This window comes from Genypterus blacodes, unplaced genomic scaffold, assembly GCF_046128005.1.
Source record: "Genypterus blacodes isolate CSIRO-AG114 ecotype Tasmania unplaced genomic scaffold, CSIRO-AGI_Gbla_v1 ptg000021l_1, whole genome shotgun sequence".
In the NCBI taxonomy this organism is placed as follows: domain Eukaryota; kingdom Metazoa; phylum Chordata; class Actinopteri; order Ophidiiformes; family Ophidiidae; genus Genypterus; species Genypterus blacodes.
The window spans coordinates 4865392-4887033 of NW_027466834.1; the positions used below are offsets into that span (position 1 = coordinate 4865392).

General features: G+C 41.5%; 3 protein-coding genes across 4 annotated transcripts; 1 reads left to right on the top strand and 2 right to left on the bottom strand.

Annotated features, from left to right (window-relative positions):
- Positions 1–907: 907 nt before the first annotated feature.
- Positions 908–4234, bottom strand: LOC142992021 (ADP-ribosylation factor 4-like). Its single transcript, XM_076142283.1, has 6 exons — positions 4015–4234; positions 2851–2931; positions 2576–2685; positions 2239–2310; positions 1440–1565; positions 908–1348 (listed from the first exon to the last, which is right to left on the bottom strand). Exons 1-6 carry the CDS (start codon positions 4079–4081, stop codon positions 1265–1267), a joined length of 540 nt encoding a protein of 179 aa, XP_075998398.1. The 5' UTR covers positions 4082–4234; the 3' UTR covers positions 908–1264.
- A 1066-nt stretch (positions 4235–5300) lies between these two features.
- LOC142992037 (uncharacterized) lies at positions 5301–9854 on the top strand. Of its 2 annotated transcripts, XM_076142300.1 has the most exons (12): positions 5301–5630; positions 5753–5796; positions 6612–6675; positions 6770–6901; positions 7383–7487; positions 7599–7648; positions 7748–7873; positions 7973–8021; positions 8119–8190; positions 8341–8494; positions 8589–8671; positions 8779–9854. In XM_076142300.1, the coding sequence occupies exons 1-12, from the start codon at positions 5598–5600 to the stop codon at positions 8929–8931; spliced, it is 1065 nt and encodes a 354-aa protein (XP_075998415.1). In that variant the 5' UTR covers positions 5301–5597; the 3' UTR covers positions 8932–9854. The 2 variants fall into 2 exon arrangements, with proteins under 2 accessions (XP_075998415.1, XP_075998416.1); XM_076142301.1 differs by lacking the exon at positions 5753–5796.
- Positions 9855–10616: 762 nt separating this feature from the next.
- Positions 10617–20283, bottom strand: neto2b (neuropilin (NRP) and tolloid (TLL)-like 2b). Its single transcript, XM_076142010.1, has 12 exons — positions 20274–20283; positions 15528–15602; positions 15241–15384; positions 14544–14792; positions 14371–14418; positions 14102–14229; positions 13589–13690; positions 13200–13326; positions 12091–12204; positions 11552–11682; positions 11366–11458; positions 10617–11252 (listed from the first exon to the last, which is right to left on the bottom strand). Exons 1-12 carry the CDS (start codon positions 20281–20283, stop codon positions 10812–10814), a joined length of 1662 nt encoding a protein of 553 aa, XP_075998125.1. The 3' UTR covers positions 10617–10811.
- Between the last annotated feature and the right edge of the window lie 1359 nt (positions 20284–21642).

Here is a 21642-nt window from a genome sequence, read left to right on the forward strand (position 1 = left end):
AGTAATTTCTTGGGATAATAAACTTTTATCTTATCTATATGCTGTATATTTATGGTGAGCAGCATATGTGTGTTAAGTACCAAGAGGAAGACACACAGGGTGTGTGTTCCATGACTAAATTGTTGATCGCAAGAAGACAACTTCCTCTTACCACACACACACACAATTCCTGATAGCAGATACCAAGTGTTTTTCTTTTTAACACTTTATTCAGACATTTTAATCAAATATTTTAGCACGTATTCCGCAATGTGACAGCTTCATGCAGCATCCTAAAGCAGTTTGGAATGTATGCCCAACTACACTGATGGGCGAGTGTGTTTAGGTGGAGTGTGGTGGAACAAATACAGGGGGTGGTTGAGGATATATCTGCAGTCACAAAAAAGAGCTTTGGAAATACACACAAAAATGACGCTGACCTTACACTCCTCTTCTATCAGGTTTGAACTGATTTTCTGTGAGAGTGAATCATTTTTCAGGGTGTTATTAAAAAAGGAAGTAAGAGTGGCAAGGACCAATTCACAATGCAGCACAAAGGAAATGTCCTGTTGCAAAACCTGAAAGAAAGATCCACTAAAGCAGAAGCTTGGGCAAACAAAGAGTGAGATAAGGAGAACTCACACAGATTTGTGTAAAGAAAGACAAGAAGGCACAATGTTTATTCGCGGTTTCCATCTGCGAAATCTGTCGCCCGCCCTCCTTTCGTTTCACTCTGCAAGTTAGTTAGTTGGCAAAGGAGGATCAGCGGGGTTCAGGTCTGCAAGGGAGTCAAATATCCAGGAGGGGATGAAGATGAACAGCTTGAGGTGGCCTTCAAGTTCTTCTCAACCTAATTCGAGGATTAAATTATCATACTTCCCCCCCACCCCCCAAGGCTCAATGAATATAATTATGTATGACAATTAAACAAGTGGTTAGGAGTATTTAATGCCAACCTGCATAGACAAGATTAAACATTCCCTTTATTCTCTTTTTCCCCCATGACATTTTCCGAACAGCTCATCATTCAAGGTGCGATCACAACCTGTTGCCATGGAAGAGGTTGGGAATAAAGGAGAAACATAGAGCACGTACAGGGATAATACTGTAATAAAATGACAATAAAAGGAAAATATAAGATGAGCCAAAGATGGGTTTGCTGTCCACCAACGTTGTCCTTTCTGTGGACTCGGGTGCTGGAGTACAAAAAGTTCAGTGTCTGTCTTCTCTCCTGTCCCATGATGTCCTTTCTGTCACCCTCATCCATCCAGCAGACCCCCCGTCATCACTTGTTGAGCTCATTGGATAGCCAGTCCAGTCCTTCGTAGAGCCCTTGGCCCTGGGTGGCGCAGGTGGACTGAACGTACCACTGAGGAGTCGGAAATGAAGAGGTGAGATTACGACCGTGTGTGCGTACCTACAGATCTTCTGTTTCTGCGTGTCGCGCTTGTGTGACTTACGGTTCTGCCGCGGATGCTCTGCAGGCCGAGCTTGTCTGTGAGTTCGCTGACTGATAAGGCGTTGGGGAGGTCCTGTTTGTTGGCAAACACCAGCAAAGCAGCGTCCTTCAGCTCATCCTCCAGCAGCTGGGGGTGCAGTAAACGCAGCAGATGTTAAGTTTCAATTGCAAAAACCTATAGAGACTAAAGACAGACTATATCCTGACTTACAATTAGATAATTATATACGTCCACAGAGTCTTACAGGAAATAACAAAAACAAGTTCATGTCTGCGCAACAAATATTTTACAAAAATGTGTAAAACAGAAAGGTGATCGCAAAAGCTAGAATTCATATTTCTTAGACTTGTGTGTTCAGTCCACAAGTTTCTATACTATCAAATTGGAGCCAACAAAACTAAAAGAGCAAAGGATTCCTTGGCTGCCTTTGAGCTCTCATTCCCAGGGTGGTGTCCTTTGTTCTCTGCATGGGAACAAACAGAGATTCTGTAAATTGGGCCAGTTACAATGCCGGCCGAATATGATTTGAGCCAAAAGAGTCGTCCTGTCCCTCTACTGTCTGTAACTGATATGTTGTGACTGGAATGTTTAATAGATGGTGAATAGGAGAAATGTCACAGATTAAGGGGATATTCAGTTGGATCGCGTGTTGGGACAAACTAAATTGTGAGGTAATCATGATGAAACATGCACACAGTGATCTTATGCAAAATATGACCAATTGTCTTTGTCATTATATTAAGCAGTGTATATTTCTTAGCCCTTTGTGGCTCAAACCAGTCTTGGAGAAAGACCTTACCATCTTAGAGAGCTCATCAGCAGACTCAGCCACTCTTTCTCTGTCGTTACTGTCCACTACAAAGATAAGACCCTGCAAGGCAAACAAATCATATAAGCAAACGGCGACGGTGATTGATCACAGTGGTGACAGTTGTGAGCGATCGTACAAACTTTGCGGCATCCACATTTTAAAAAATACCGACAAACTGTGTTGAAAATTACTTATGAAACTACTTATAAGAACATTTCTATTAATTTTTCTGCCCTCACAGGCATGAAACAGAGCTGCCATGACAATATTATACCAGCTGTATCTGCATGTATTTAATACTACAGTTGCGCCTTCATCCTCATACCTGTGTGTTCTGGAAGTAGTGTCTCCACAGGGGTCGGATCTTGTCCTGGCCACCCACATCCCACACAGTGAAGCTGATGGTCTTATATTCTACCGTTTCCACATTGAAACCTTTACACCAAAAAAGAGAGCGGACAGATCTTAGCGTTACAAAATGATCTAATGATGAAACAAACGCACAACAGAGGCGTGTTGAGTTATAGCTTTCTTCACTAAACAAGAATCTATATATTTACAGTAAGTGAAAGATTAAATAACTAAAGGTGGATTTCTTACCAATGGTTGGGATGGTGGTTACAATTTCACCCAGCTTCAATTTGTATAAGATAGTCGTTTTTCCTGCTGCATCCAGTCCAACTACAAGGAAATTAAGAATGGTGAACAATCAATAGTTACTCCTGAGAAGAGTCAGAACTACTATATGCTGTAAACTGCAGCAAACTAATAATCAACCCAAAATAGAACAGAGCAGAACTGAGACATCAAATTGTGCAGTGAATGTTTTTGCCAAGAGAAATCACAATAACGATTAATTTAGGATTAACTGACAACTTGTACGGAACCATTAAAAGGCAACTATGTGTTTTATATAAATACATATAAACGTTTTGATTCACTGAAAAGGAAACGGAAAGAAAGGCAAACAGGGACGCGACACAACAGGTGTCACATACTAATACGTGTCCATGTTAACTGATAACTTCCGCCTCCAAGTATCGATGGTTGCGTGATTCAGACGGATTTAGTATAACATTTAGATGAGCAATGCGTCATTTGAGCTTTTATACAAACATGAGATATGACACACATAAATTTGCCGGGGGTAAGAAAATACACAACATACAAGCTAGGAATAGCTATAAAATAAACGAGTACTGCATACACACATTTATCATTAAGTATTTAAGTATTTATCAAACAAACTCAGGTTTGTTTGATAAATACAGTATACTCTTAATTAGAGCAATAGCAATTTCACACAAACCAGCGGCTTCAAAATAACTATTGGTATATTCTGTTAAACCAGTCTCCGCTTAATCTTCAGCTAACATGGTCACTCGTTATTGCGTAACACTGACAGTTTTACAGAGTGAATTTTTATTTGGCCTTGGAACAAACACTTTATTTTTTATTTTTACTTCAAGTTAGTCCCCTCGGCATCATCTGTTATCAACTCGATTAATTCTCCAACTTAGTGTCGATGCTAAATACAGATTTTCATAATTCAACGCAAAAGAAACGTATTGATAAAGTTTATTGTCAAAGTCTGAACATAAATCCAGTTTCTCAGTTTTTGTCAGTCGGCTCTATTACACAACAGCGTGCTTGTTTCTATTCCGCTTTTAGTAACATTTGTAATCAAAGCCGAAGTTTGAGAAGCCACTTAGCTAGCCGCAGCTAAAGCTAAACAAGGCTTTCACCGATTGAGCTTCAACTCACCCATCAAGATCCTCATCTGCTTCTTTCCCAGCAGCCTGGACAGGAGGGATGAGATGGTGAGCCCCATGCTGAGCACCCAGCCGAACCGATAAGCGCCTTCGATCCGAGCCAACAAAGACTTCTGACTTTTATTGTGGTCCACTTACTGGTTTTAACCACAATTGGGACACACAGCACCGTCCACTGCCACACACTGCACTGACAACGTGGAACACGCGACGTCATCACATTGAAGCAACTTTATCAACAGTTTCTCAATAAAGCACTTGTCTTTACCCCTTTCCCATGGTAATCTCACATAAATATCAGTATTACCATTTTTTAATTGTATTACGTTTTAAGCAGGGAGGGGGGGAGGGATTTTTGTTTTTTGTCAATTTCCAATTGGTCCATTAATACTAATATACAATACTAATATAACTAATTTTTCTGTTAATCATTTATTTTTTAATTTCTATTCTAAATAGCCATCCCATGTTCTAAATGGTTGTCAGTAACTTTTCATACATAGAACTCCCTCAGTACAGCACACATACTGAACATTAGTTACTAGTACTAGTGATGTTGTACCTGGAAGTTTGCTCAGAGGTGGTAATTGTTTTTAAATGTTTGGGAACCGCGGCTGTAAAAAGATGATTAATTTTAACATTTTGATCCTTTAGCTTGAAGTCATGATGAGAGTCACTGACTATTTTGCACATACAGTTTATTGTTGTAACATGCCGATCCGATTGGTGCCACTATGTGTCGCTGTGTCGTAGATATTTGGTTTGTCTGTGTGCAGTGGCCTGAGCCATGATAGAAGTCAACCGGTTTATTTACTTATAAGTACAGTGAGTTGTTTTTCCCTATATCATGACTTTTGTTTTCCAACCACAAACACTTCACACAATTACCTAATACCTATAATTAACACCTCCAGGGTCTCTCTTCTATGATGGGGTGTGTGGGATGAGAGCACTTAAATATAACTCCAAAGGAAGCAAGGAAATCTGTTTTTGAGAGTTAAATACCAAAAGTAGGTGAAATTGAAAATGGTACCTAAAACATTCCATTCACTGTTTTACTGTTTCCTTAAAGACTGGACAAGAAAATTCCCATTCAATGCAGGGATTCTTACTTCAGGAAAACTAGTCTGTTCACATGCTTCCTTTTGCATGCACTCACACACATACATACTCAAGGAGGGAGAGAAAGAGAGAGAGAGAGAGAAAGAGGGAGCCAGCGATGTCTGTTTACATGCTTCCTTTTGCATGCACTCACACACACACACATACTCAAGGAGAGAGAGAGAGAGAGAGAGAGAGAGAGAGAGAGAGAGAGAGAGAGAGAGAGAGAGAGAGAGAGAGAGAGAGAGAGAGAGAGAGAGAGAGAGAGAGAGAGAGCAGGTGAAGTGAAAACAGCAGCATGTGACAGACGTCTCAGGTTCAATGTACGCTCACTCAAGGAAGGTGTGATTTGTTCTGAGCACATATTTCAGAAAAGTCACCCATGGGCACAGATTATTATGCTGTGCACAAAGAAGACATCAGTTTTGAATTCTGCTTTTTGACGGTCATCTTATTTGTCATTGGATATTCAACATGACGGTCCCTGAAATGCTGACCGATTACCAGGTAGGTTATATTCCTATATATGCTTATGAAAGGGCTAAAACATGTTTTATTATTGTTATTATGACATGAAATATTAGGAGTGTGACACATCTCTCAAGTCATTTTTGAATCCTTGTTTTCAGATGGCTACTCTTTCAACTGTGTACATAGCCGCACTGACTCCCAGGTAAGACGCTTGCTCATACCTGCTCATTTAGCTGCACCTCATATCTAGGTTTGCTTCTTACAGTTTACATGACATCTGTCTTCACTGAATGTGGCCATGAACCTGTAAACAATCTTTAAAAAAAATTACTATCTCTGTAAAATAGGTCTGATATAATTGCTTTATTTATTGAATTTAGTCAAATTTTGTGAGCGCCATAGCTTTGGGGATTGAGCGCTGTTGCTCTTCTTGTTGTTTGTCAAACAAGAAGAGCAACACAAGACAAGACTTTTGTTATATCGTGCTATGTGTGATTCTTCAAAATCCAAATGTGTCTGGTGTATCAGGACAGTATCACTGCTGCACTGAGCTCTAACTCACTGGATGGTCACTGTATTCCAGTTCAAAACTTCCTCCAGTGAATTCTGGCGCTCATCCAGCGTCTCTGTGTTTATCAGCCAGATAGAAAGAGTAAAAGGATGACAGATAAGAATAAATGAGATGTCTTCTTTGCTTTTGGCTACTGTATTTCGAGCCATTTCCACATGAAGAGCTGAGATATGATGCATGTCATTAAGTAACCGCTCTCTTTTTATCCATGACACAAGTTATATTCCTGTAGACAAAGAATTGTGCTGATGTCATCTTCAAAATATAACACACAATAAATCCACCCTGGCTCAGTTTTAATGTCGTTTTTACCACCTGGATTGAATCTAATTCGCATAGACTTTATACCCAGATGCAATAATATGAATGTGAAAGCAATGAAGAAAAAATCACATCATAGTGCACCATCCTGTCTGATCTTATCGAATATTTCTGTTCACCCGCAGTTTGATTGGCAGTGTTTCGGTCCTGGTCGTTTCCATAATAAGACGGAGGCAACTTCAGGAGCAGGTGAGTCGGCTCGTGCAAGTGTGTGCAATGACTTGACTTGATTTGACTTGATTTGATTTTAATTTGACTGAAACTCAATTGCTTTTGCCTGTAGGTGCAGCTCCTGGTGCAGCTGGCCTTAGCAGACCTTTTGGCTGCTCTTGTCCTGATGTACTCTAGTGTACTGGACAAAGTTAAACATGACAACACGTTTCTCCTCTGTCAGTACAGCCTGCCACTGGCACTGGTGAGTTGTAAGCGTCTATGCAAAATGATCCACTTAGATTTAGGTTTTTTTTCTCCCAGCTTTCGCATCTTTGATCCTAAGTGAGTGACAGTCACTGTGACTGTGGAATGCAGGACTTTGTGTTCTCCGTGTTGTTGTTTTATCATAAAAACGCGGCAGAGCGGTTCTGCTGTGTCATGTCTTCACTTATACAAAGGCTGAGCGAACAAAGTGTGTGTGAATGCTCTCGGTTTAGATCTTATGGAACCCTTTACATTTGAATGATGACCTGAGCAAGCTGAGTCATTTGATGAGCCTTTATTGTTTTATATGGATACAGGATTTATGCACTCTTACACAATATGCAAAGCAACAAACCCACAACTAAATATAAGATACAGGACAATCTGAGCCTATAGATAAATGATCTCTCTCTCTCTTTCTCTCTCTCTCTCTCTCTCTCTCTCTCTCTCTGTTTGTGTGTGTCTTTGGTTTCTTCCAGACGTTTTATTTAATTTCAAGCCTGCTGGTGGTGGTTTATGCCTGGAAATCTCAGAAAGCAATCCGAGGGTGGCGAGCAGAGCCGACCGAGGACACCGGGGCACAGGTGTGAACTCAGTCGTGAATGTCTTTCTCATTTCTTAGATTTAATTTACCGGCCCAATTCAATAACTGATTGATTGATACATTGGTGCCTCTGCTCTGCCTTGCTTTACAGGCTCTGTGCAGAAGAAGAGCTGTTCCTTCACCTGTGTACGCCATTGTTTGGTACGTTGCTTCACATTGTAATCACCCATGTAATGAGCCTAAGAGATGCACCTTCCATGGTGTGAATGATTACATTCTGTCCTTTTCTACATATACTAGGTTGATACCTGTTGCAGCATACTTAGCATATGTGCTCACTCCCTTCATCGCAAGTGCACAGCTGGTTCCAGCCCATGCCACAGCTGAAGACGGCCTTGACTTTGAGAACGCCACATACTGCCAGAGGTACACACCACTTTATCCTCTCTGAGCTGGAAATGTTGTTTATGGATCGATATTGCTCCTTGAAACGGAGGAATTAAACAGCTGCTTTTGTTCCCTCAGCTGTATTTTGTTTTTGCATATTGGGAAGCATGATCCCTGCGTACACACTGTGAGTATAAATCACTCTGAGGATGCACATATTTGCATACAGTACATACATACATTTATGCACTTATGTCTGATTTCTGATTTGTTTTTATTCACAGGAGCCAACTCATGACGAATTCATCAAAGTTGTTCTTGTCACCGTGGTGATATCGGTGATGTCGTCATGCTCAGTAAGTCATAAACAAACACATCTGGCCAGTTTGGTCACATTTATTGACTTTCTTTCACATTCAAAATCTTTATATAAATGCAGCTGTAGTTTCGCCTAAGCAGGACACAGACTATGATGTCATTATTTGTGTTTTGGGTTACCTGTGCAGGTTATTTATTACAAGGTTGGAAAGTGGTATCAGAGACAGGCGCAGGAGGGTTTCTTTCCTGTGGAGGGAGATGGACGTTCGAGAAGAAGACTTCGGAGAGTTTATGCCACAGCAAGGAACATGGTGATGGTCATCTTTGTCTGTTGGTCACCAGGTACATACAATCATACCGTTAAAGCAAACATAAGTCATGCCAGTCACATCATGTCAACACCACATTGACCTTTATTCATCTCTTTCCCCATCAGCTCTTGTCCTGATTGTATTATTAGACTTCACGACATGGACAAACCTTCAGCAACGCAGTCTGTATGGCCTTTATGTTGCACAGGTAAGTTTCAGGGATACATAAACACACCTGATGAATGACTGAAAAAGCGTTTGCTGTGATGTATTAATGAGTGTGTGTGTGTGTGTGTGTGTGTGTGTGTGTTTCAGGCCATCACTGTGTCTCTGCAAGGCTTCCTGAACAGCATGGTTTACGCCTGGAATCGGCCCAACTTCACACAGGCTGTCCTGGGGGAGACCACACCTCTGTTGTCACATGATCGCATCGCCTTCTACGATGAGTCACTGACGAGCACATGTTGATTATAGCATTGTCGTATTTTCACGGCGAGAGACTTTGTCACGCTTTGGCAAGCCGGCCATCTGAGATGGCACTTGGAATGTAAATGAAGTTGGAAACATGGAAAAATGATATGTTGACATCGACTGCACAAAGTGATTTCAGGGACTCAAAGACTCTTTACTCAAACAATGACTGAAACATTGCTTTTAATTTGTGTTATGTGCTGAACAAATTCCTAATGTTGTGTTTATAGAAGTTACTGTGTCAGATTGTTTCTATACTTTATTTTATTTATATGAAGGTTTGTCTAAACAAGAACTACTTTATCATCCCATGTTATACAATTGTCCCTCTGTAATTCAAGGCTAGAATGAAGGAGAACCTGCTTTACAGTAAAACGTGAGCCAACATAGAATTCACCCGTCAGACAGGTGAAAGAACACGATGTAATGCTCTGGCACCCACAACTGTTAAGGTTTCTGGTTATAAAACGGAGGTCACACACAGGCCATATCTGATATAGTGTAAGGGTGGTCTAACACACACACGTTCACACACTCGCACACTCCACAACCCCAAGGTGTATCCTTTGTTTAAGAGGTATGTGCTGGATAAAGTGTTGTAAAAGATTGACAGGCGTTGTTATGTAACTAATTGCCTGGACGCTCAGGTACAGTATGTACAGCGAAGCAGCCTTATAGTGCTCCAGGCCACACTTTAGTCTGTACGGCTCATTTTTAACAATAACAGAAACAAACAAGCTGTAATGTGTGTGAATGTGTGAAGCTGTAATAAGCTGAAATAAAAAAGTTGCACCATTTGGATAAAACTGGAATAATATAACAGTGGCAGTGTGGAAATGTGTTTTGTTGTATTTTGTTGTTCACATTTGACTCCGGAACGAATAATTAAAACCAAATGACTGTGACAATTTCATTCATCAGCTCTGAGTTAATTTTCCGTAATAAAGAGCACCTGCGCCCATTAAGCGATCACAATATATACAGTATCTGTATGAGATGCCCTAGATATCAGGCCTATTCATAGAGAACATGTGATTTAAATAATGACAGTGCAGCACCGGTGTGCACACTCGGCGCTTTAAGCCAGGGAGGCTACGGCGCCAACAAAGTTACATTACGTTGTTCCTTGTGATTTAAGGAGAACACTTTTGACCTAGTTATACTTCTCATCAGCTGCATGTGGAGGTCGGGGAGAAACAGCTCAGCCTCAGTGTTTATTCACCCTGGTATGTGCTGTTTATTCTGCCTATAGTTTACAGGAGGTCAAATACCAAACTGTCATTGCCGACGTGCTGTCCAATCTATTTTCAATCATCCAAGTACTTAACAAATAAACAAATAAATCGGCACATCCGCCTGTTTACCGTCTGAGGAGTTATGGTTGCATCCCATCAGTGTTGTATTGGTGTAAAAGTTACTGATAACACAACAATAAATTCCAAATTCCAGAAAGTTTGGTGCATTTGGTGTCTATAAAGCCTGGTAATAAAATGCTGGCTTCTCGGGAAACTCCAGCCACCGTACCTGTGAGATGAGTCACGAGTTACTGCACACTGCCAAGGGAAGTTTAGTGAGGCTCTTTGAGACTTTATATGATAAATGAACTTGACTTGATGTGACTTTAGGTAAGATGAAAACCTTTTTGATATGAATTCCTTAATACAGACATCAAAGGGCCAAACCTGAAGTCAGATGCTTCCTCTTTCTCTAACATCATCCTTTCAGAGTCTTATTGTGGATTTAAAATCAACCACATTATCCTTGTGTGAAAGCAGCCGGTTGGAGCAGAGCTTCTGAGGGAAATAAATCATTGGTAAATTGCTCTGCCCTAAAATGTTTGCTCCACTGACAGAAACACATTTTCAACGTTACTAGTGTCAGAAGTCCATTGACAAGGATCTGTGCTGTGCCAGTTCAAACTGTCCTCTTCTACTTCCTGCCCTACGAACATACACATCACTCCTTCCATCCGCCTCATCCTCTTCGTCCTCTTCCATCACTCTATCGTCAGTCGCCAGCGCTCGATCCCCAAAGCTATGGCGCTCCTCAATTCGGCCCGGTTTCATACCGGGCCAGCTCTTCTTCTGCAGGCTATTGTTTAAGGGGAGCAAGGAGCTCTGGATGTCCCCTCTTAAAGGGGGAAGCTCCATGGATCCCATACTCACAGCATGAGCACCCTGACTGGCGTCGATGGAGTCGACAGACACCTGAGAGCCACAGTGGTGCCCGTGAATGCAGCGTGAGCCTAAAGAGGACCGCCTGATAGCCTGCAGGGGCTGGAGGTCTTCTGATAACTCTGCCACATCCCCGGACATTTCCTGAGATGGATTGCGGTTGGATACAAGATGCATTAGTTTCGTTTACATTATAACAAATTGCTTGAATAAGTGCACATTCTAGGTATTTTATGTGAATAAAAAATCTATCTAACCTTGGCTCTGAGATCAAAGAGCTCATATTGAGGAGGGTCACACACCTCCTGTGAGTCATCTCGGTGGAACAGCTGATTCTTACGTATCAACACCTAAAGGAAAAAGATTAAAGTGAAATTGGTAAATCAAAGCTCCACACTGAGATTTGTGGAGACTTAGAATAATTGTAACTTGTCTTAGGGGACCTTTTTACGTGGCTGTTTGACCTGCACCAGGACAGAAATGAAGAGGAGCAGGAGCACAATTCCAGTTGAAACACAGATGATTGTTCCATGAGTCTTGGTGATCAGGTTGAAAATACTGTTGCTCCTTTTCTCTGTGTTATTGAAATGTCAAAGAGATACTGAAATAATAGCAGCACTGAAAGCAAAAGTACAACCATAACATTCAGAATAACAAATGCATAACAAAGAAATGATCCTGTAAGAGTGGAAAGTCCTTCCACGTGACGAGAATGTGATTTTCTGCCAAGACGAACTTTGAAGGGGTGTTGGGCACATGCATGAACTAATAAAATCTTCTATTGAGCAGGTTTAACAGGGCGTGCCAGGACATTTTAGCTCCAGTCTGGGGTTATGCGATTATCCCGGTATAGATGTTTGGTAGAATTACAGCCACAGATCCACAGTGGAGTTCAACATGCCTGGACAAGATGTCATATGAGTCACAACACATGAGCTGTTTGGTCAAAGAGTTACAGCTTGCTATGGAGCGACAACAGTACCTTTACAGTTGCTTTCGTCCCAAGGAAAGACACAATTCTGGATGCCGTTGCACACCAGAGAAGAGTTGATGCACATGTTACTATGGCAGAAGAACGCACTTCTTCCACACGGTGCTGTAACACAAACACTGCATCACTGTTTCATATACGCAAGGAACATAAAGAATCAATGCTTCTTGTTTTTCAATAGAGATCCAGTTTTAGAGTGCTTGCTGAATTAATGCTGCTATACAGCTTTGCTCTTTTTAGACTCAGCATTTCCAAAGAAAGACGCTGGGGGAGGAACTTTCTATGGCTATGGTCATTGTTTCATTATTTTGTGACTCTATATTTTGACTCCTGCAGAGTTAGATTTTACCAGCAAATCATAGCACACATTGACACTGATGTGATTTAAATGACGTAATACAGTAGTATAACAAGTATTACACACACATTTAATATGAAAAAACTGCAAATTAAAGCATCAAGTTGATTTTGTCATTGTTATTGAACTCATACAAAGAGATTCACTCCACTGCAATTTGCACAACTTTCTGTTTGCACTGATCACTTCCATTTCACTTCCGTTTTGCACTAAGACTCCTTGCACTATTTATTTACATATTTATTAATTGATATTTATAGTTAGTATATATAGTATATATAATGTATATAGTTTATTCTGTATATATTCTGTATATATTCTGTATTCTGTATATATAATAGTACACTTTTGCACTTTCTGGTTGGATGCTACTGCATTTCATTGGCTTGTACCTGTACTTGCTCACTGACAATAAAGTTGAATCTAATCTAATCTAATCTAATTCAATATATTTTCCACAAAGGCTCCCAGATTTACTATTTACTGCAGCCCCTCTGTAGTGCATGTGTTTGTGTGTGTGTGATGTGTAAGAGGGGGTGCAAGACAAATTTCAAGTTGCATGTGATAAACATTGTGAATTGCAACAAATAAAGTATCTTAAATCTTAAATCTTATTTATAAGGCTGTAATGCTGATTGTTAGCCACGTAGGGGCGCTGTTTGCAGTTGTGTATGACAGTAAAGTGAAATATCTGCCCTGTCACAGCAGAGGTTGAGAGGGACGATGTGGAGGAGTGACTCACGCTCTGCGAAGGAGGTGAAGAGCATCCGGAAGCGGCTGAGGCGGCTTGCCTCGTCGGCCCACATCCTGATCACGCCTACTCCCGTGTCCAGTATCATGTCATTAGCAACTGTACTACAAAACTTGGCCTGCAAGAGACCGCGCAACGTTTTCTCTCATGTAAGCTTGGATGTGTTGTCTAATTGAGGCCAGGTTCTATAATATGGCTGCTACTACACTTTGACATAAGTATAATAAAAAGAAGAAGCATTACATCATCACTTCAAGGAAAGACAAGCATTTAGGAATGTACTGGCAGGATCGTATGAATGATGTTACTCAGCAAAAAGATGACAATTGTGCAACAAGTACATACAACAGAGTACAGTTTCAATCATTCAGTCTACTTACCTTCAGGTCTTCAATGGCGTTGCTGCCATCGTAAATAGCCACAAAGTTCTTCTTGCATTCGTTTGAGTTTTCCATTTGGTACTCCAAAAAACGCAGGTAGATCTGGAATAACCAAAAAAGCCCTCAAATGTTTACGTTGTCCTGTAAAGACCTGCGATAAATACTGTGAGGGATCATGGCATTAAGGGATCACAGACAAATCCAGCTTTATGTAGATTGTTGGATTATCGATGCATTTGTTTGTTTTGTATGTGTACATATTTGTGTTATGTAATCGAATAAGATGCAAAGCGTGACCATATAAGGTCACAGCAATATGAAGATGAAATCCACATATGCTTTATCTTTTTCTTTATTCATCTTATGATTATGTAACATATAGAGCTATAGAGGCTGATAAATACACTGCAGACAGAAAACTCATCTTCTCAAATGCTGTATGTCACTTTGTAATAGTGGAGTCTCCTCCTAAATGTGGGTTAATGTCAGAACTTGTATTATCTTAGGCTGTACCCTGTTGTTTGTTGGGGCTCGGATGGTCCAGATGCAGTCCACAGGCTGGTCCGGCTTCAATTTGTACTCATCTTCTACCTGACTGGAACGGATCACACCATCATCCCCAGAGAGCTCAAACTGGCAATCTGACACACACACACACACACACACACACACACACACACACACACACACACACACACACACACACACACACACACACAGAGAGTTGAGGTAACTGCTGGAGAGACATGATTCAAGCGGGCTGAGCTGTGTGGTTGCAGTACCTGGGATTGGGTTTAGGAGTCCCCCTGTGTGCAGATGGAATTCTGGGTCTTTGGTGGAAACACGCAGAGAAACACACAGATATATCACACACCTCTGTACTAGGTTACAGTGAAGAAGGCGTTAAAATACAGCCTTAATAATCATAAACCAACTCCACAGTATTTTGAATCACCTGCCGTAAAGTTGTACTGGACCCGGAAGCCGGTCCCTTCCAGCTCTTCATCGCTGAGGAAGCGGATCCACATGAAGCGTCCACTGGAGAGGACGGGCGCCGGTCTGTCTGAGCCGCAGAAGCGATTGATGATGGGCGAGAAGCTGAAGGGGCCGTCCCGCACCTCTATGTGGTCGAAACGACACTCGAATGACGCCTCGATGTGGAAGACGTCGTCGAACAGCAGCTGTATCCTCTGACGTGGAGGAGCTGAGGGAAACGCCACAAATCTTTTCTTTATGTACAGTTGTGTGGTATTGTTGTTAAGGTGTGAAAATCTGATGCACAAAATGGCCCCAATGAACCTTTGGGGTGCAAAGGAATAAGGAGTGTTTGAAAAAGTTATGACCTCGCCTTTTCCAACATTGCAACACCTACAAAAATATACACACATATCTATACCTTTGACAAAAGTAACAAACAAAATCAAATATTGTTGTAAACTGCTGCTGAGATTGATTCAACATCCTTTTATCTAACATTGTTGTATTGTAGTTTCTTAAATGGATGGATGAAATGTCTAAAAAAAGAAAACAAGTAAAAAAAGGATTAATATTTGAAATCTAGTAATAAATAATATAACACAGGAATCACATCGGACCAAATTATGACAAAAAGAAATCTGAAACAGTGAGGAGTATCTTTCATTCGTCATTACCTTCCAGTACGTACAGGCACTCCTTGTTGGGGGGGTAAGTATTGGGGTAGTTTGGAGAGCTGAAGGTGCCACCATCTGTGTTCCGTATCCAGTTTCCACAGTGATGAGGAAGCTGCAGTCTCTGAGTGGATCCCGCGCTCCCATCTGTGTGCAATGTGAAGCCAGATAAGACAGACACATTCCGCTTCTGGCATATTCCAGTGAAAGCATACACACTCGGTGCTGCAACAAACACCTGCGTCACATCTAGGAACAAAGACGGCACCGCGGCACATACACAGACTTACCTTTGGTCTTTTGTGCCAAAGCTAAACCCTCCTGAACGAGCACGAGGAATATCCAGACGGTCCCAATCAAGGAATCTGGGATAGGAGGAAATAAAGAGCTTAGCAGGATTTGTCTCTGTGTGCTTGCCGTCTCCTCCATGTATGTAACAGACGCAAATGGCAACATGGACGTGCTTGCACTCACCATCTGCTCTCTGTTATTCACATAATTCTCTTTTCACTTATGGAGGTGTAAAGGTCACAAGACTCTGAGCCAAACTGAGCAGCGTATCGATTACAAGCACAGAGGCGAGAGAGACAGAATGGATGAGGGACAAACAGACTCTCATCCATTCTGAACCCAGACATCCAGAAAATCTACTTTAAAACGCTTCATCTGAACTCTGCTTCCTTCTGTGGACAAGTGTAATAACCTAAGCCTTTTTTTAAAGCAGCCTGCCGTGATACTTCAACACAAAGTTAAAGCTATTGTCCAGTTTATTCACACTCACTAATGACTTCCTCAGAGACCATAGGCAGAGTGTCCAGGCACTGAGCCGCCTAAATTAATGTGCAAAGGGGGATTTCACGTCAACAATTTCTGGGTTTTTCCTCATATCTACTGTATAAAATAAAGAGAAGGCAACAGGACTAGAATAGGATCCATTTTAATAGCGAGGTTTATGACTCTGTGATGCTGTTGGATATCTTGTGTGAGTTTACATCAGTGCCTCTCAAACACAATTTTCCATTGATTTCCATTGATTTGATGCTCAGGAGAAATCTCCAGACCAGATGTGGCTGAAGTACCTCTGCTGGTACATGTAGCACAATTTGAGAACCACTGGTTTACATCATTAATGGGTGAGGACACATGAAGAAAATGAGCCATTTTCAATCAGAATTAGAGAAAAGAATGTCTGTCATAAGGACATGTGGCATGTTTTGCCATTTCTATGCTGACATGTACTGGAAATATATAATAAGATACATACAGTAGAATGTTTAAGCTTGATTCTTCTCTGATTAGGCTTCTTTGCTCTATAGTTTGCTCTAAGTCATTCTAACACGCTTTATTTGTTCATAAAGTGACTCTGTGGCACGGTGAGCACACACACAATCACTCACACACACGCTAAAATGACGAACACCTCCGATCAGGCATTAGAACACACACACATGTCGAAATCAATGACATCATGTCCTATTAACAGGAGATCACGCACGATCAAATAACGTGAATATTGATGTCCTCATAAGATTATTGATCGGTTGTTGGTCGTTTTTGTGGAAGCCTCCAAACCTGAACTTTGGACGCTTTCAGGTGCAGCTCGGTTCTTTTCACATACAGCAGATATGTAGACAAATGTAACAAACACACACACACAGACACCTCATGATGGGAACGTGCTCACACTCACCTATATGCATCCTCGCCGGAGTCTTGTTTGCTGGCTTTCAAAATTCCAAGTTCACCGGCTGTGCGTGTGGAGCCGCGCCTCGTCCATTCCAATCAGCGGTCCGGATTAGAAGGAACAAACCCCAAACTTTCTCCCTTTAATCCCGCTGGGTCACGACGAGAGAAGCTTCTGGAGGAAAGTGCTGACACATGTTTGGCTTCATCGTCTTTTGTCTCGTGTGGATGTGAACATTTGTCACGAGCGCAACACCGCTGTGAAAACTCTGCTGCAAGTGTGTGTGTGTGAGCGTGTGTGTGAGGTGTGCGTGTCACCCCCAGACGGATCTGTGGAGAAAAGGATCAGCTGTCTCGTTTAAGATTTGGAGCAGTTGGCGCGGGAAAGCGGGATCAGCTGATTGCGCGTGCGCGTCATATACAAATAATGGATCTGATCATATGCATCCAGAGTCTGTCTGGCATACTGATGCATTGTAGTTTCATGTACATTTTCAAATTAGATATAGATTTGGCTCGAATCCAGGACACACACACACGCACACACGCACACACGCGCACACACACAAAGGCACCTGTGCCGAAAAGCTCACTGTGCATAATTCAGTCAACATAAATTTTCTGTGCAGTCTTTCCTTATTTCTGTGGAGGCAGACACATGCACACACACACACAGTTCCACAAATAAGGCCGACTGAAGATAGAGGGGAAATAGAAATAGAATTATATTTGTGGGGGAACATCAAATAGGGAAGGGGGAAGAAGGGACGATGGACAAATATCAGGAACACCAAGAGAGCGGATTTGAGAGCAGGGAATAAGAAAGAGAAAGTACCATTATTATGCTGCTTTAACATTAATATATCACATTTATATTTCCCTCTCAGCTGTTTCACATTTATATCATTCACAGCTGCCACTAAAATGGCAAAACAACAAACAAAAGGGAGAGCAAAATCCTGATTTCAGTCCCCTTGGTTGCTGTTATTCAGTAAGTTGGGACTCATTTCTCTTTCTTGTGCCAGCAACCTGAGGGTGAATTAATTCAGCAGGAGACATACAGACACAATATGCAGGAACATAAAGTTGCATCATCTGGACCTGCATTTCAAAAACCCTGTGTGACATTTGAACTGCAGGAAAGTAGGAGTGACTTTGCCTCAATACACGTCTGCTGCCAGCTGTTAATCACAGAAGCATCTGTCTCTCTGTCGATCTGTCTCACTCCCTCTGTCTTACACAGCCACGTGCAAACTGGCAGACCTATATGCACGCATTTTTGGTTGCAGAACATCGAAGCTATTAACCTCAGCATCTGTTGCCAAGGTAACACTTTCAGAGTCTTCTATGCTACTTCTAAGCCAATCAGCGAACTTGCAAGCAGAGGTTTGGAGGGGAATGAACAAAAGAGTGTTGACATTGCTGCTGCGGCTGCTGGAGGGAAGGTTTGTGTTGCAGTCGCCCATGGCAACAGAAATACTTTTCTTGTTTCCCCACCTGAAGGATAAGATGTGGGTAAAGTTGACTGATTGTGAGTGATTGTGCCATTGAAGACCTGAATGTGCTTCCACAACATGCACACATTCCTCTGAATACAAAGTTTTGTGAAATCAGATCTAAAGTGTGTGTGTGTGTGTGTGTGTGTGTGTGTGTGTGTGTGTGTGTGTGTGTGTGTGTGTGTGAGAGAGAGAGAGAGAGCATTGGATCCAAGAGTCTGATGGAAAAAGGCAGAAATTGTTCTTCTCAATGCTGCATGAACTGAATTAGTATCAGATGTGAGGCCCAAGCTTTGAAAGAACCCGACATGAAAATGAAAGAAAGTGTAATATTTGCATCCCAGTCTGTTGTGTGTTTGTGGTGACACATATCTGATGCCTGGGTTGCTTTGACAGCATTACACTGTGGGGACGTAAAGCTGAATAACATCGCCTCCATGACGAAAACCATGAGAGTGAAGTCAAACAGCTGGAGGAGCTTCATGTGGAGGAGTAAGTGAGACAGGAGACAGAGAAGGGGACGGACAGGAGGACGGGGCTGTGAGTAATGGAAGATAAACTATTCATTTGCAGGGCCAAGACTGTAATTAGCATTTTGATTGGACTTTTATCCAGGCAAGTGATTGCTCTTGTTAGTGTGTGCTTAAGTATGAAATTAATAACTTTAATTTGGGACAGGTGACCCCGCTGGATGTAAACAACTTTCACTTTCTTCATTCTTTCAGAGCCCATGTGTGCTCATGAGTACACACACACACACACACACACACACACACACACACACACACACACACACACACACACACACACACACACACACACACACACACACACACACACACACACACACACAGGCATTACATACTGTATGTGTGTGTATGTATGCATCTGTGGGTCATTACACAACAACATTACATGACTTTATGCGACAGCGTTGGGAGACATTTGGACATATTTGGACATTGGACTTGCTCAACTTGACTTGCTGTTGATTGATCTGCTCAGTGAAATAAAACACAACAGATTGGTGAATTTAGAAATTAATTAATCTGCCTGGAAAAGTCATTAAGGTACGACTAAGAGCCTGCGATTGGCAGGGGATCCCAGTGGATTTGGCCTATTACAGCTGACGAGGAAGCACAGTTGCCTACAAATCCGGGCTTTAATAGGGTGGAACAGATTACTGTGGACCACTGACTTCTCATTTATCACCAGAATGATTTAGCTTTTTCCTCTCACTCGCCCAATTTATCATGGAAGACTTTAATGCTGTTGCTTGCACCATAGTGGTCTGATGTTACAACTGTACAGAATATTACATCACAACCAATCACCCTCAATGCACTACACACACACACACACACACACACACACACCGGCCTACAATAGCATTTACGTTGTGCTTTATTTTGTGGTTAAAGATTGACCTGCCCAATATGTATCTACCTCAAATTTATTTGTCCTGAATTTAATATAAAGTATAATCATCCTGATTGTTCATTCATGACATAACAGCCATTTGTAGTGTCAAGGGGCAGGAACAGCTGATGCTAAAATTACATCCAGACCTCTGAGCCATATGAGAGCAGATCAGACAGAGAAAGACAGAACATGACCACTAGTCAGAACAACAACTTAGTTATCAAGATTTCAAATAACTATAACAAACTCCAGATGTAGATATTTGATACGTACCTTTTAAGCTCATGCTCCACAGCCCTGCAAGTGTTCCGTCTAAGATTTTCACAGCTTTTCAGCATCACATCTCAACTGAGTGCATGTATGCGTGGGAGTATTTTGAGAAACCACTATTTGTTATTCCGGCTTTGTTAAAGTGTTCAGCTGGGACATTTGTACCTTGAGGCATTTTTCCTAATATTCAACGATGTGAAGATGGAACACCACGTTCTCTCCGCATGAGACTGAAAGGATGTGAGCCACTCAGGCAGGTGACACTGATCAAATATTCCTCACTGCTCAAGATAAGAGAGGAAGGCTCCACAGGAGGGATGAAGGGTGTACAGACGAGTGGCGTGTTGCAGTCTGGGAGAAACTGGTTTACCTGCATCAACAAAGTAACTGGTAACAGGTATCAGATAGTTAAAGAAAGAAAGAAAGAAAAGAAAGAAAAAAAAGAAAGAAAGAAAGAAAGAAAGAAAGAAAGACTTCATTTTCATTCTGCTCCTCCAAAATCTTATTTATGCCATATGGCCAATCACAAGCGTTTCTGGGACAGATGGCCAATGGTAATGACATTCACTCAGCCCTAAATCCCAGGAAGTCGACCACCAGATTAGTCTGGTTTCACCAGAATACTGATAACAACAATAATAAAGAGGAGTAAATGCTCTGGACAAGGAGGAAGTGAGTAGATGGAAATACTGTCTTACTGCCTGAACAAAATCGCCAAATACAACAGCTTAATGTAGGTATACCATTCATGGGTGTGTGTTGCAAGCCAAAATCTTGTACGGACATCTTTGAAATTGGGACTCACCAGAACAATCAGCCAAGTTGAAAACAAACATTATCTATACTGACATCACAATCAAAACAAAAGTACAAAAAGTACAGAATAATGTGAAATTTTGGTTAATAAGAAATCAGAGGGCAGCAACCTCACACACATGGTGTTTGGATGAATGAAAGTCAGTGAATTATAAATACCTATTCAAACCATTCACTTTGTGGGATTTTAGATGTAAGTAATGAAGCTGAATAAAATGATTTGTGTGCTGGCCTCTATTGAAGGTAAATCTCATTTTATGTTTGACACAAGTTCAGTCTGACTGCATGTAATTTCTAAAATGCATTGGCCTTGAGAGCTTTAGGGAAAGGGATGACGTGCGTGCATCTGACTTGTTACACATTCTGTTCACTTTCCCACTTTTTAATTTAGTCAAATGCACAAAGCTGGGCTTTGCAATCACAGCCTAAGCATTTGAAGGGAGGACGGGTCGGCTTTAGAATCATAATTAAAAGGCAGCATGGAGCAGCTTTGGGTGAAAGAAAGAGCGAGAGTCTGATAAAATGTTGTACAGATCAGCAACTGATAGAAGGTGATAAAGAAAAACACAGAGAGAGTGAAGGAGAGAGAGGAAGTGAGGGCTGCAGGGTGTGTGACCCCACACACTGTGTTGTCTGGGACTAGACTGGCATGGATTAACAACTGTTCAGTGACTGACCAGTAAGCATACAGCTCACAGAGCAAAAACTCATCAAGGCT

Coding starts and splice junctions, on each gene's coding strand:
- neto2b (XM_076142010.1), bottom strand. Junction 13,691..14,101: donor GAGCCCCAACAAACAACAGG/GTACAGCCTAAG, acceptor TGGTTATTCCAG/ATCTACCTGCGTTTTTTGGA. Junction 13,327..13,588: donor ACGCCATTGAAGACCTGAAG/GTAAGTAGACTG, acceptor GGTCTCTTGCAG/GCCAAGTTTTGTAGTACAGT.
- LOC142992037 (XM_076142300.1), top strand. CDS start 5,598: ATGACGGTCCCTGAAATGCTGACCGATTACCAG. Junction 8,022..8,118: donor ATGATCCCTGCGTACACACT/GTGAGTATAAAT, acceptor TTTTATTCACAG/GAGCCAACTCATGACGAATT. Junction 8,495..8,588: donor CTTTGTCTGTTGGTCACCAG/GTACATACAATC, acceptor TTTCCCCATCAG/CTCTTGTCCTGATTGTATTA.
- LOC142992021 (XM_076142283.1), bottom strand. CDS start 4,081: ATGGGGCTCACCATCTCATCCCTCCTGTCCAGGCTGCTGGGAAAGAAG. Junction 2,311..2,575: donor ACTACTTCCAGAACACACAG/GTATGAGGATGA, acceptor TTTGCCTTGCAG/GGTCTTATCTTTGTAGTGGA. Junction 1,566..2,238: donor CTGATGAGCTCTCTAAGATG/GTAAGGTCTTTC, acceptor CTGCACCCCCAG/CTGCTGGAGGATGAGCTGAA.